General features: G+C 49.6%; 1 protein-coding gene and 1 long non-coding RNA gene across 31 annotated transcripts in view; one reads left to right on the top strand and one right to left on the bottom strand.

The window, feature by feature from the left end:
• The first annotated feature begins 3728 nt into the window (after positions 1 to 3728).
• Positions 3729 to 8965, top strand: Gm34561. Of its 2 annotated transcripts, none has more exons than XR_870067.3 (3): positions 3729 to 4101; positions 5534 to 5614; positions 6861 to 8965. It is a non-coding gene; the product is annotated as a predicted gene, 34561 (long non-coding RNA). The 2 variants fall into 2 exon arrangements; XR_378645.4 differs by having other exon boundaries at positions 3729 to 5614; positions 6861 to 7028; positions 7653 to 8965.
• Positions 8966 to 9015: 50 nt separating this feature from the next.
• Shank2 (SH3 and multiple ankyrin repeat domains 2) overlaps positions 9016 to 14595 on the bottom strand; it is a 447967-nt gene continuing 442387 nt past the window's right edge. For 27 of the 29 annotated variants that reach the window (XM_006508521.4, XM_006508520.4, XM_030242323.1 and 24 more), the window contains one exon: positions 9016 to 14500. In XM_006508521.4, coding sequence (XP_006508584.1) covers positions 13924 to 14500 — 577 coding nt within the window. In that variant the 3' untranslated portion in view covers positions 9016 to 13923. The remainder of the gene's footprint in view (positions 14501 to 14595) is intronic. The other 2 variants (NM_001113373.3, NM_001081370.3) reach the window with 1 other exon arrangement.

The raw sequence follows: 14595 nt of genomic DNA, 5'->3' as shown, positions 1-14595 counted from the left end.
CACTAGCAAGATTTTATTGAAAGGACCCAGATGTAGCTGTCTCTTGTGAGACTATGCTGGGGCCTAGCAAACACAGAAGTGGATGCTCACAGTCAGCTAATGGATGGATCACAGGGCTCCCAATGGAGGAGCTAGAGAAAGTAGCCAAGGAGCTAAAGGGATCTGCAACCCTATAGGTGGAACAACATTATGAACTAACCAGTACCCCGGAGCTCTTGACTCTAGCTGCATATGTATCAAAAGATGGCCTAGTCTGCCATCACTGGAAAGAGAGGCCCATTGGACTTGCAAACTTTATATGCCCCAGTACAGGGGAACGCCAGGGCCAAAAAGGGAGAGTGGGTGGGTAGGGGAGTGGGGGTGGGTGGGTATGGGGGACTTTTGGTATAGCATTGGAAATGTAAATGAGCTAAATACCTAATTAAAAAAAAAAAAAAGCCAGATGCACTGTGACTTCTATAATCCCAGCTCTGGGGAGGTGGAGATCAGAGGCCACCTCTCCAGATACTCAGTGGCCAGCCAGCTTAGTCTGGTGTGCTACAGTTTTACTGAGAGAGCTTGTCTTTTGAAACAAAAAGGACAGCTACTGAGGAATATCTGAGGTTGGTCTCTGACCTCTTTAAACATTACACACACACACACACACACACAGAGAGAGAGAGAGAGAGAGAGAGAGAGAGAGAGAGAGAGAGAGAGAGAGTGTGTTCTGAATAGTTCTGAATTAGCATTTAGATAAATCCTAATGGCTATAGCAACAGTGGCCCTGGACAGGCTCCTGGGCCTGACTGAGCCAGCCAGGGGTAGCAGAGAAGCAGCAAGCAGATGAAGGGGTAACTAAACCATTGGTACTTGCCCATTGGCAGAGCTGGACACTGATGCTGACAGCCTGCTCTATGGTTCTTAGTAGCAGGCAAGCTGTTCCTCAGGCAACTCCAGGCAGGTGTGCAGAGCGAGGGGGATCTGGGATGTCAATGCAAGCTGTTCTTGCTGCCCCTGATCTGCTTCCACACTGGCATTTATTTACAGAGCTGGATGGTACCCATGATGGGGACAGGCCCAGAGACACACCTCTTAGCTGTGGCTGCTTCCTTTCTCAAGTCTTGACACACTGCTGGTCTGGTAGAGTCAGGAGTCCCCAGCACCAGGGTCCTGGGCCTGATGTGCCCAGGATGGCTTCTGATCTCTCTGCAGCCAGCTGTGGCCTCATCCATAGGGCTGCCCAGACATACACTTGGCTTTGTTCCTTGGCAAGACTTTCACTCCCAGTCTATCCCTGGAGGGCTGGCTCCATTCAAGAATGTAGTCACTCTGTAGTTAGAGAACTAGAAAAGTGGCCCGTGCTGCCCTGGGCTGCCCTTTGTCCTGCCTCACCTGGACTATCACCTGCTGGGAACTGATGGTGGGGTCTGTGGGAACCTGATTCCCTCCTGTGGTTCCTGCTTCTGTTCCTAATGGACCCTCCAGTCAAAAGTCCCTTCAGTGACCCCTGGGTATGGCAGCCAGCCCTGCCTTGCCTCCAGGTTCTAAGTAGAATTCTGCCAGTGTGGCTTGCAGAATCTAAACCCAAGGGTCACACTCTCCTCCCACTGCAGGGCTCCCACCCCTCTTACAGTAGAGAGCTTTCTGCCCTTGAGATTGCTGCCAGTTTAGGGACTCAAGGTGGCTTTTACATGATTGGAGGGTGGGCAGAGGTGGGGTGACAGAAACGTAAAGATGTGACTACTGCTAGTCCCCTCTGCCCATGAGTGGGGCAGGGACAGAGGCTCATCAGGAATAGGACATCGTAGGTAGCTCTGTTTCTGGTCTTGAGCCAGTATGCATGTTTCCCGTCAAGCTGGCTTTCCTCTTAAATGGGCTTAGGGGTGTGGCTTGGCATTCACAGGCACTGAGTGTGAGTCTTACCAGCACACAAAATCATTCACTAGCCACCTGAAGGTCAGGTGCACCTACCAGCCACCTTTGGCCAGAGGAATGTGTGAGGTGTGGGGGGTGGATTCCTGGAAAGTAGTATACTCTGAGCTGCTGGGGCATGAAGGTGGAGACTCAGTTCTGCTGAATGACTGGGACCACAAAGGGAAGGGCAGTGGCTTCTGGGGAGTCCTGAAGTTAGTCACTGCTGGCCATTGTATAAGCTCTGATGTGCACAGACTGAAGACAGCTGTGTCTGGTAGGTCTGGTGTCTTCCATGCTAAGGCCAGAAAATGAGGTGGCCCAGGGATAGCTCTGCCCTGTTAGGGCTTGGTTCTGCCATTGCCAACTCCAGTCTCCATGTGGCCACTACAAAGGAGAGGATGCTCTGATAGGAGGGAGAGGCTCTGGGGGTGGGCTGGGGTGTGGATGGCAGCTTTCCTGGGGCTCCCCTGACAGGTCACCCACTGTGTTCCTCCTTTGTTTGGTAGATTCACTACCTTAATAGCTCCAACTTCCTTAGTGGAAAGAAGGGGTGCATATGGCCTCCTGTCTCTAATCAGGTGCTTGCACTCATCATCTGATCCTCTGGAGGGTGAGATCTTTGTGAGCATGTGCAAGCCTAAGATCTGGTTTGAGCTCCTAAGGTCAAGACCAGCCTGGATGGCAGAGTGAGACCAGAATGAGCAAGAACTACTAAAGCTCCTGGATGGACCCTAGGGATAAGATATCCCAGTGTGTTTATCTATTTCTCCTGAGCACCAGATGTCCAAGCTTTTCCCTTTTCTTCTTTTACTCATCTTCCCACCATCCAATTGTCTACTCTCTGCCCCCGCTATCCCACTTGCTTGCTTATACTTAACTGGATTTCTCCACTTTTACACAGTTCAGAATAGTCCTGCCCACAGTGGGCTGGGTCTTCTTATATCAATTAACTCAATACAGTTCCCAAAGACATGTTCATAGTTCAATCCAATGTAGACAATCCCTCACCAATACTACTCCCAGGTGAATTTAAGTTGGGTCTGTAGAATAAAAGGTCTAAGATCACTTCTGGGTTTGAAAATTTACCAAAACCCACCAGTCCCTGAGCCAGAAAGCCCACCAATTCCTGGGCTCTCCACTAGCTCAGGACACCACCTCCACCTTGGAAATCTACCCTAAAAAACTGTTCAAGAAACCCTATATAAGCCGGGCATGATGGCACACGCCTTTAGTCCCAGCACTCGGGAGGCAGAGGCAGGCAGATTTCTGAGTTCGAGGCCAGCCTGGTCTACAAAGTGAGTTCCAGGACAGCCAGGGCTATACAGAGAAACCCTGTCTTGAAAAACCAAAAAAAAAAAAAAAAAAAAAAAAAAAAAAAAAAAAAAAAAGAAAGAAAGAAAGAAAGAAACCCTATTTAAGCCTGCTTCCCGCTTAATTTTCTGCTGCTTCTCTCCAAAGCAGAGGCAGTACCCTCCAGTGTCTTGCCCAATAAATCTCTTGTGTGAGGTTTGTTGTGTGACTTTGTGGTATTCCTTGGCTCTCGACTGTCAGGATACCTTTCCCCTCAGAGCTGTAACATTTACAGGATCAAGTTGACAGTTAAATCTAACCATCACACCCCATCCCTTGTCAACTGGACACCTAAACACATCACTTTCAAACTATAACCTTCTATCTTTTGTACCCAGATCTCATGCTTATCTCAAAATGAAGTCCATTTAAAAAAAAAAAAGTCTTAAAAAATTTCAAAATTTTAAGAGTCCAAAGTCTTTTAAATGAGATCTTCTATAAAATTAAAAACAATGTACATATTTTCATCATATAAATGGAGAGAGCAGACATTCTTATTCCAAAAGGGAAGGACCAGGACACGACAGGGAAAAGCCAGATTGAGCTGATCTTTGGGTGGTATAGCTTACACATGTCCTATAACCGTGACAGACCATGGTTTGGATGACAAATGTCCTCTATAGGTTCAGGTTCGGGACACTTGGTTCCCAGTTGGTGGCGCTGTTTGGGGGGTGTAGCCCTGGAGGAAGTGTGTCACTGGCAGTTGGCCTTGAGGTTATAAAGCCCCACTCTCGTTTCCAGTTCACTCTCTGCTTTGTGCTTGTGTTGAAGACATGAGCTCAGCTCTCTGCTCCAGCCACCATGCCTACTGCCTGCTGACCTGCCGTTCACCATGATGGACCCCACCCTTCTAGAACTGTAAGCCAAAATAAAACATTCCTTCTATAAGTTGCTTTGGCTATGGTGCTTCATCATAGCAACAGAAAAGTAACTCAGACAAAACCCATTCATTTCACTAAGCTGGCCTTGGATTCTTTGTCCTGTCTGTGCTTTCCATACTGGGGATGAGTGTGCTCTTTTGTTTCTCCCTAGGAAGGCAATGCAGCATAGGGAAGGGTCGTGTCCTCGTCAGATGACTCTGGAACATTCTGGTGGTCCTGAATGCTGGGACTATACCAATTGATTCATAACTCCAGCTTGTGGTACCCCACAAGCTACTTTGCAAAGATATAATTTGTTACGTGTCTTTTCTGATCCTCTAGCCTTAAGACACAGTAGTCAACATCTCCACACCCCCGCCCCACCCCGACCCCTTTCCTGCTGGGTCAGAATCTAGTGTGGAGGACAGTGTTCACACACCTCTCCTCTTCATGATCCCTCCTGACACAAGAGGCAATGCCTTTGGCTGACGACTCAGCCTTAGTTGCATGTCCCATCATCTAAACTCACAGTCCTGTCCTGTCTGAGTCACTTCACAGGTCACAATTTATTCTCCAGTCTGCCAGCTGCTCAGGGGCTTCTCTGTACTCATGTGGCAGACTCCATTCATGAAGGAGGTGTGCCATTCTGTGTGGTGACACAGAGGAAGACAGCTACCCTGCTCCTCACCCCCGGACACTTCAACACTTCACCTTGTGATGACAGCTAGGGATGTGTAGCCACATCCACAGGAAGAAGGCATTGAATGGAACATGAACAAAGACGGCCGTGTCATGATTGGCCTGTGGACACTCCATCCTTAGCTTAACTTCAGTTGTATCTCGTCACCCAGGGCACGCACAATGCCCATGTGCCTTCAGAGAGCATCTCTGTTTTATTGTTTGGTCCCTGTGTAAGCACCAACTGTTGCAGTAACTTTCCTGAGAGATGTGAACGAATGTCTGTTCACCCTAGACAGTGTGGATAATGGATGAAGTCCTGAGTGAATGTGTATTATTATCATGAGCACAGCCACGTCAAGGACCTCAGTGCCTCAGACCCATTGGAAGGGTAAGACCTTTCCTGGGCCAGGCTTAGGATTAGCAAAGCAACGTCCTGTGTGTGGGTGTTGACAATGTGTGTGGAAACCATACATCAACCATAGCGTCCTCCTCCTGGATGATAGACACCCGACAGTGTCTGCTACAGAGACCCAGGACTGAGGTTAGCTAGCCCTCCTCCTCATTCAGGCCATATACAGAAAACATGCCGTTTCCCAGCTATTGCTGGATCATCTCCTTCAGCTCATATGACCCACCCAATCTCTCTCTCTCCCTCTCTCTCTCCCTCCCTACCTTCTTCCCTTTCTCCCTCTCTCCCTCCTTCACTCCCCTCTCTCTGTCTATCTGTCTCTCTTTGTTGTTGTGTGAAGGTCAATCCCAAGCCATGAAGGCCATAGCAAGATGGGAGGCCAACCACAGATCAAAGAAACAGTCCACCCAAGCTCAGCTTGGTAAGCCAGTGGTTTTAACTGGGGTTCCTGACCTGGACAAGGAGTCACTAGCAGAGTGTGGGGGAGGAGCCATTGCAGGAGCATGGGCTAGGGGATCACTTGAGGAATCGAGGGTGAGGGGTCTCTCCCAGGGAACAGTGGCTTCCAGTTGGTTATGTTGCTGGAGTAGCATCTCCCTTCAGGATCCTTTAACTGCTAATATGTAGGGCAAGGTGTGGTGCACTCCCTTGAAACCTCCTGGGGTACCCATGAGGCATGAGCCACACATCTCTTTTGGGGTCAAATATCATGGAATACATCTGGGACCTAGAGGCAGTGTGCAGATCCATCCTGGACTGGTTTTGGATGAATGAATGGCCAAATGTGTCCTCAGAGTGAACTTTCAGGGAAAACCCCCTAGTTCCCATCTTATGCCTATGTGTATCGATGAGCACATGTTAAATCCAGATGCATCATGGGAGGGAAAATGAACAGAGAATAAGACTTACGTAACCCAAACTTGTCAATCAAAATGGAAAACCATCCAGGTACGATGAGTGATGCAAGCCTTTGGTCCTTGCACTCGGCAGAGGCCAGTGGATCTCTATAAATTCAAGGCCAGCCTAGTCTACATGGCGAGTTCCAGGATAGCCAGGGCTACACAGAGAAACCCTGTCTTGAATACCCCACCCCCAAAATAAAAACAAATGGAAAACTACCCATACCCCACACCTGGCAGCCACTTCCTCCCCTTGGATCCACAGAAGAAAGCCCAGCTATGACCAGGGAGGGGCCTCACACCCTCTTGCCCACTGCTTCTTTGCTGAATAGAGCTTTGCTTCTGAATAAAGCCCCTGCTCTCTTTCCATTTGTTTGTGCTTCTTCAGTTCTTTGAACAAGATGCCAAGAACGAGGAAACACCCTCTCCAGATAGTGACCATTGGGGACACAATCTCATGGAAGTCCCCTGTAGGTGACCACATTCACTCATGACAGAAATAGCCATGCCATCCCAGAAAGTATTGTTCAAGACAAGACATCTCCATGAGGAGTCAGGGATACTGTAGCTATGAGAACAGTCTCAGAGTGGAAAGTGAAGAAAATGTCCAGGACCAAGGGCTGTAGGAAGAGATGTTGTCGGGGTGGGAAGAAGGGCAGGCTGTGGGTCCCTCTTCTATGTTCCAGTGTGCACCTAGTGAGGGGATGACCCTCAAACCCAGTGCGACGAGCCCAGCATCACTAACTGTTCTGGTTTCCTGGTTCCCAGAATGCACCTCCTGTCAGATGTTCTCGAGCCTGCCTTCCTGCCCATGGCTGAAGACTGGCAGGGCAACAGTCTCCATGTGCCTGCTGTAAACAAACCAGGCTTGTCTCTCACGCTCTCAGCTTCTGTTGTCTCCTTCCCCTTAATGAAGAGGAGCAGCTACACGGTCCAGTGAGTGTCCCTCTCTCCCAAAAAGCTGGTTCAAGGGGAGGGAGGAGACTGCTGTGGAGACGGAAAGATTCAGGTCGTAGGGTTTCCTTAGAGCTGTTGCATGCTCATTGTCTCTGATGGGGTCTTTGCAGTCACAGTTCACAGATTCTTGCTTGAAAGTGGAGGGTTTGCTTTGAGCTGGATCAGAGGGTGTGCTCCACAGCCAGGGAGGTCTGCGGCTGTCCTGTTCTGGCTTCCTTCCTGGCTTCAGGGCAGTGGGTCTATGCTTATGGCTGCCCCTGTCCTCCTCAGCTCTGACCTCCTCTGTCACACCTGTGATCTGGAAGGGGCAGAAAGGCAAAAGCCCTCTTCTCACCAGTAGAGGGAGCTGTGGAAGAAAAGCCACTGTGGTGGACTAGCACCCAGGTCACCACCATGGGCATCAGAGAAAAACACCAGAGACTGCAGGTAGTTCCTAGCTGTGAGTGGCAGTTGTGTGCGCCCATGTTGGGAACTGGGCCTTTGGAGTTCCTGTCCACATGGCATCTACATGTCTGAGCCTCAGTTCCTACATCTATAAAAGGGACGTCAGCTTGCGACGGTTCTCAGGGAACAGTCAATGCTACAGGTGCTCTTTTCTTTTAGGTCCTCTATTTGAAGGTCAGGGTCCCTGTGTATGGCAATCTTGACCACAGACAGGTAAGGAAGTTAGGGTGGTCTGTTTCTGATTCCAGCCTTCTTCTCTTCTCTATAAACTTTGTGTGGGGTGTGATCCTGGGCAGTACTGAGCTTCCAGAATCCCTGAATTGCATTAATGACTCAGGAAGGAGAAAGGGAGAGGTCATGACCCTGTCATCAGGTGTGGACTCTGACCAAGTGGCCTATTCCTAGGGCATCTGTGGCTTCTCCCTTCCAGGTGAACCTGGCCAGGGAGGTTGCACAGTAGTAAACTGGGACTCTCCTTTCCATGACTCAAGCAGGACTTAGTTCCAAAACTGAGACTGAAGTGCCCTGGAGTAAGGCTCTGCCCTGTAGCTGGTACACACTCCTGGAGGGAACCCTGCTGTGCCCAGGCTGCACTCTGCTTATGCCACTGCCTTTATACAGTGCGTTCTCCACACTCCCTCAGTTCTGGGCAACATCAGGGTGGCTTGATTTCCATGAACAGCCAAGAGAGTTGCTGAGTTGACTCTAGGTTGTGTCTCTAGGATACCTGGGCATCTCACCCAGTGCCTGTGGGCAGTGTCCAGTCTCACCTTTGGACTCTTGACCCTCAGGCACATGCCTTGTGTGGGTGCAGTGCTAACACTAGGAAGAAGGTGCCCCTCTGTATTCCGTGATTCAGCTTCTGGGATTATGGGGACCTACCCTGCCTAAATCCTGTGACCGGTGAGTTCACAGCCTGCTGGTTGTAGCACAGCCTCATGACAGTCTTGGAGCTTTGGTGGGAGGATTCTGGGTCTGAGGCACTCTTTGTATCTTTAAGGTTTGTGTGAGTGTATGTATGTGTGTGTGTGTGACAGTACCACTCTATGGCATGTCAGTCCACCCTACCTCTGCCATCAGTAGGCTAAGGAGACATGGTGTGTGGTGGCATCACTCCCCTCTCTGGCTGAGTCCCTTGAGGATCACTATAATTGTGATTAGTCTAGATCCAGGGACAAAATGCTTGCTCCCAGAGTGTGTCCACCACACGAAGGATGGAGGCCACTCAGGGAAATCTGACATCTTGAATTTCTGGAAACAGCTGACAGTTGTGAGACTAGAGTCACACCGACATGCTTCTAATGTCTAGTCTCAGTCATGAGAATGCACATATTTTGTCATTTTTAGCAAAACATAAAACCAAGACCACCGCTGCCCTCGGTAAGCAGCACTGGCCAGTGCCACCAGGGGGCGCTATAATACAAGCGCTGCCCACCCAGGATGCCATCAGAAATGACACCGCCTCCCCCATGATAATTCTCTAAAACATGTTTGCATTTAAATGAAAATACTGGACGTGATATAGCAGAGAGCATTTTTAATGGAAAATTAGTTGATAACACAATTCTGTTTCAACGTTCTCTCTCTCTCTTTCTCTCTCTCTTTTTAAGCATAACAGACTGTGTATTCCACAGTCTTCTGATGAGAAGGGCCCTGCACAGGGCCTAGCTCCTCTCAGCACTCAGTTCTCCAGTCGGGCTTTGTTTCTTTAGGTTGTGCATTGCTATGGGCTTCCAGTTCAGAAGACAAGGCACTAGAACTATTTTGTTTAAATCAGCTACATTATACATCGATCTTCTTATCAAATGTACAGTTACAGTATGGTATTTATGCAGATTAGTTCAGAACACCCAAGGCACACACTTTGTTTGTTTTTTAAATCAATTTCTCTATCCAGAATTTATTGAAGGCTCAATATTAAAGTTTCAGATTGGCTGTGAACAGAGTTCTAGTAGAAGTCGCCAACAGTGGCTGCTGTGACTTTTAAATACAAACCAGCAAAGACTGTGAGCTGCAGACCCACGTCCCAGAGTGCAGGAAGAAACAGCATCATCAGGACAGTGGGGACTTGCAGGGGTGGAGCCAGAGGGCTGCTAGAATCTGGGGCAGGGCACAGGACACTGCCAGATACTACCTAAAGCAGGCAGTCTGAATGCCAGTGTCTGTGTGACCCCCCTCCCTCCCACACACAGGATGTTCCCACCCAGGGCCTCTGCAGGTGCAGCATGGTCCAGACCCCTGGGGAGCAAATGCCTTAAACACAGTTCAAGTACAGAGAAGGTCGGCCGGTAGATGTCCCCTGATGGATGCCCAGTTTACCGAGAGGTCTGGAAAAAGCTGTCAGACAGTGAAGCAAGGGGAGCTGATGGTCGAGGAGACTCTACAGGAGGAGCACAGGGAACAAAGGACAAAGATGGGGACACAGTGGCTGCTGCTTGGATGAAGGGTGTGCTCAAGGAGAGACCCTGTTGGGGAAGAACTCAGGAGGCCAGAGAGGCTCAGTGCTTTTCAGATATACTTCCAGGAGCACACAGATGGCCCTAAGCTCCTGGTCCAGATGTTTGCCAAAGACCCAGATTTTCTCCTTCTGCCCTGGCCTTAGTCCACTGCTGCTTGTAGAAGCAGCACCTGCTTAGGTCAGCCAGAGAAGCCACTCAGTCTTCTGCTCCCGTGGTCCCTGGCCGGCCGACAGCCCTCATTGCTGTGAGGACACCTCTCCTTCTGGGAAAGAAGGAGGCAAGCGGAGGTCAGTCTCTGGTGGCCCTGCACCCACCCCTGAGACAGAAGGGACAGCCAGGCCTGGGACCCGTGCTCACAGGAGTGGTCACATTTTTGACATTTTGCACAATTTTGAAATACTATACAAGGTTTTCATTTAGACAACGAGGGCACTTGAGAAAACGGGCCTGAGGTGAAGTGGCTGAAGGGAAGATGCCATCCTGTTACCTTGCCCAGGTAAAGCAGGTTGAAGTGTGCAAAACAACACCCTATTTCTGATGGCAAGTTTGCCTGCTCTTGGGGGGGAGGGGCGGGGGAGGGGGAGTCAGCTCCTTTGTAATCAGAACACAACCTTATTGCAAGAGTATATTTATTTTTTTTACAGTAATTTTGGTTGCCATACAAGAGATTGAAGGATTTGGGGGAAAAGTGCAAAGTACAGGAACTCTCTCTCTCTCTCACTTTCTCACTCTCCCTCACTCTCCCTCTTCCTCTCTCTCCTTCTAAATAAATAAAGTCTAAAAAGAAAAGGAGCACAAAATTAACAGCAACAAAGGTAATGTGACATGTGTCGTTACACACAAACTATAGTGTGAAACATGTTCATATTCAAAACCCAAAATTGCTAATGGGAGAAAAAAAATCAATATTTGTGGCCCCCCTACCCGCACACACACAAAAGGTCATTGCCAGGTCAGCTGGGTAATGTTTGCCTGTTCAATAACTCAGGAAAAAAAAAAAAAACCTCACCATTTTATTAACTAAAGTATCACAAATAATTCTTATGTAAAGTTTCAGCACGTCAGCAGTCACATTGAGTTTTTAATTGTATGAATTAAATCTAAAATGCGCACGGATGTCCCAGAGTAGGGATCCTGATGGGTATACACAATTTACAGCTTGAGAGATTTTGGTTTTGTATACACAATATTACAGAAACTAGGCATGTAAATTTATGCAGTTATTTAAATTACAGTATATAACAAAAGTTGATCTTAAAACCTGGAATAGTGGTAACATGGTCCTCATGAGCAGTTTAACATCTGGTTCACCACTGAAGAGGGTCCTGGGGTAGGGCCTGGTCCTGACATGTCCGAGTGTGTGTCGGGGGAACAATGGGCGGCAATTTCAATGAGGGACTATTGCTTTCTGCGCAAAATCAACTGTCAGAGACAGAGACCCAGTATCTAGGCAAATGTGTGTTTGGGTGATTGGGGGTCAGTTCTGATAGGTCCAGCTGTGTTCCTGTGACCAGACACTGCAAAGCAAAGCTGGCCTATCAGCTTCCAAGGCTGACAGTCAGCTTGCTTCTGCTTGGAGGCATGTGGCTTGAAGTCTAAGGAAGGCAGTCGCAGCTTGTCACCTGCTGCCTAAGCTCAGCGTGCCCCAAGCCACCAGGTCTCTCCTGCCTAGCATCTGCCTGGCACTGAGCACAGAGGTAATGCCAACCAGAAGCAAAGGAAAGGAGCCTAGTGCTATGGCACACTGAGGGGACTTCGAAGAACCACCCATTGGAAGACAAGTTAATGGCGAGGCCACATTTTCACACTCTCTGAATTCTTCAGTGGCTACCCGCAGTGTCTGGACTTGCAGCATCTCTGGAGTGTTACTCATTCATTCGCCATGCTGTGGATGAGGGAACCCAGAGCGTGGTGCTCAACAGTCACCTGGTACCAGCTGACTGGATGACTCAGAAGTTAGGGTTGACCTGCAAAGGGTTTTGGGGACAGAATAAGATTCAAAGGTCTGGTCTCCATAACAAGGGTTGTGGTGGATGCATGAGGGTGTGTGTGTGTGTGTGTGTGTGTGTGTGTGTGTGTGTGTGTGTAGTATGCATGTATGTGCATTGTTGTTGGAGAAACCGCAGAGTCATGGGTTCTAATCTTTTTGATGAAATAATTGCCCTTCAATGATGAAACTGTGGCAAAAGCTGAAAAACAACTTGATGTCACAGGTTCGGATGTGACCAGGGAAGGTTAATTTTTTAAAGGTCGCTTGTATAATTGTCCCAAGGAAATGGTATTTTTAAACCACAACCCCCTTTCCCTTTAGTTTTCCAGCACTGGGTGGCACAGAGGCTGCCTAGTAGACCAGCCATTTTCTTCTTAAAGTATTGTGCTTATGAACTATCTGTACACATATTTAAACTTGCAGTAAAGAAAGATTTTTTTTAATTGCTAAATTTTATGTGTTCATTGTAGCGCTGTTCCAGGCCTCGTCAGACACGTGGTTGTGAGCATAAGTGAAGAGAGAAAAAAAAAAAAAGGAAAAAGATGTTTTATAATTAGAGATGGGCTGGGCTAGTTCTGAAATGATAAAACCGTCACCTGACATTCGAGTCTCCTCTGAGCGTGGGGGAGAGGGGGTTTCGGGAGCCTGGCTGGCTGCATGGTGGCTGTGTGCAGTCAGTGACCTCCCTGGGACATTAGAGGTATTGTTTTGGGAGGGAGACATCTGGGGACGAGAAGGGTGGGCTCAGGTGGCTGGGCCTGAGGTGAGGCTTGGTCCACGATGCTCCCCACCTTCTTTTCCACACACACCTAAACTTTGCCACAGCCTGTGCCCCACTTTCTGTCCTCCACCAGGTCCTGACCACGGGCTTCTCTGAGAGCCAGATGTTAAGACAAGCTGGTGGGATCCCCACTTTGTGAGAGAAGGGAGAAAGGCCCCTGAGTTCCACCTTTCTTGGCCTCTGAGAGCCAAAGGGCTGCCTCGGCAGGATGCTCAGCCAAGGCCTGGTGCAGATGAAGGGTATGGCATTCCATCTGCTACCAGGGAGGACAGCAGCTTCCCGATGGCAGCCATGCTTACCACAAGCCTCAGGTCCTCTTGTCCTTGTAAAAGTAGCTGCTCACCTGTTCTGACCTCTGTGGAGCTCTGCAGACATCCAATTAGAGTAAATTTCAAGAGCCCCAACCTCTCCCTCCTGGGCAGATGCTCTGGGCAGACACCTGTCCTTGCCCTGGAGGAGGCTGTGGGCTTGGGCAGCCACACATTGGCTGGCTCTACAGCCAGGCCTCCCTCCTCCTCAGGATCGTGACTTTGTGCTTTGACTAACTCCGTGTGACTTCATTTTGGCCACCCTGGAATTATGCTAATCTGTTTGCAGAAATAAAGACAGCAAGTTAAGCAAGCAGGGCACGATCCTGTCCACAGCCACCACTGCCAAGGACCTAGGGGCCAAAGAAGCTCCGATGCACGTCACAGGAGTCGGACAAAGAGGTGGATGGGACAGTGTTCTCTACAGTCTGGCTCAGGCAGGGCTCCACCTGGAACTGCTCACTGAGAGCCAAGCACAGGGGAGGGACAGAGCCAATGAGCCCACCCAGAGGCCAAAGGCCTGAAGAAAGGCTGTGTTCCAGGGCTGAGGGGTGAGAGTTGCCCAGAAGGCAGAGGAGGGAGGCCTCAGGAGGTATCTGGAGTACACTGGTGTCTGCCACAGGAGGAGAGGGTCCCACATACCGTCTATGGCAGCCTCTGAGACCAGGACAGAAACCCCCTTACTGTCCCTTTGGACAGAAGCCACCCAAGATATCTGTGGCCCCAGTTTGGCCACACCAAGGGACACCCACAGCACATCTTTGGGTACCCAGAGACAAACCCACAGACTGGAGGTTGGTGCTGTCAGCCTCTGCTTGGCCACCACACATTTCAACATAAGCCCATCTCTACTTATAAGAAAGGAGTCTGTGAAGGCCCAGGGCAGCCACCCTTATCTGTCCAGCAGCTGTTTCAAAGCCCTTTCTATGTTCATCCTATGCCCAACTCGAGTCACCCCAAGATCTATCAAGTCTTCCTTCTGAAGGTTTGGCAGGTGGCTGCCGTCAATCTCATTGTCCATGAACGTCTCCTTGTGTTCACCCAAGTTCAGACTTTCCAGCCAGTCTGCCACATCTGGTTTCGTCCACAGGTGGACAGGCTTAGTTGTAAAAGGCTTATTTGAGATTGGCTGTTGCAATATTGAAGGAGATGGTGACCTGCTCCGTCCTGCTGGGTTCAAGCCAAAGAGGTCCCCTGCAGGGGACTGGCTCGGAAGGCTAAAGACATCTGAGAGTGTGGGGGAGGGAGAGGCTGCAGTGGCGGACGGAGGGGGAGGGGTGGGCAGGATCTCTTTGCTCAATTCCGTTGGTGAAACCACAGGGCTTGGGGCGCGTCTAGGTCCTGAGGTTCTGCTTTCATAGTCGGGGGGCCGGCTCTGCAGGGTGATGGGCTGGGAGGTGCCAGGGCGGACAGTGAAGGTGACCGTCGTGCTCCGTGTACCTGAGACGGTGCTCATGACCTCCGGGCTTCTGAAACAGCAAAGACAGAGAAGAACATCACTTCTGGGTCACTGAGGCTCATGGGATGGGAGGGGGAGGCACCCACACCACAGCAGAGGGTCTGC

The sequence above is a fragment of the Mus musculus genome, chromosome 7, assembly GCF_000001635.26.
Source record: "Mus musculus strain C57BL/6J chromosome 7, GRCm38.p6 C57BL/6J".
In the NCBI taxonomy this organism is placed as follows: Eukaryota; Metazoa; Chordata; class Mammalia; order Rodentia; family Muridae; genus Mus; species Mus musculus.
The sequence above is the reverse complement of the archived record's forward strand: the minus strand, read 5'-3'. Positions and strand labels throughout refer to the sequence as shown.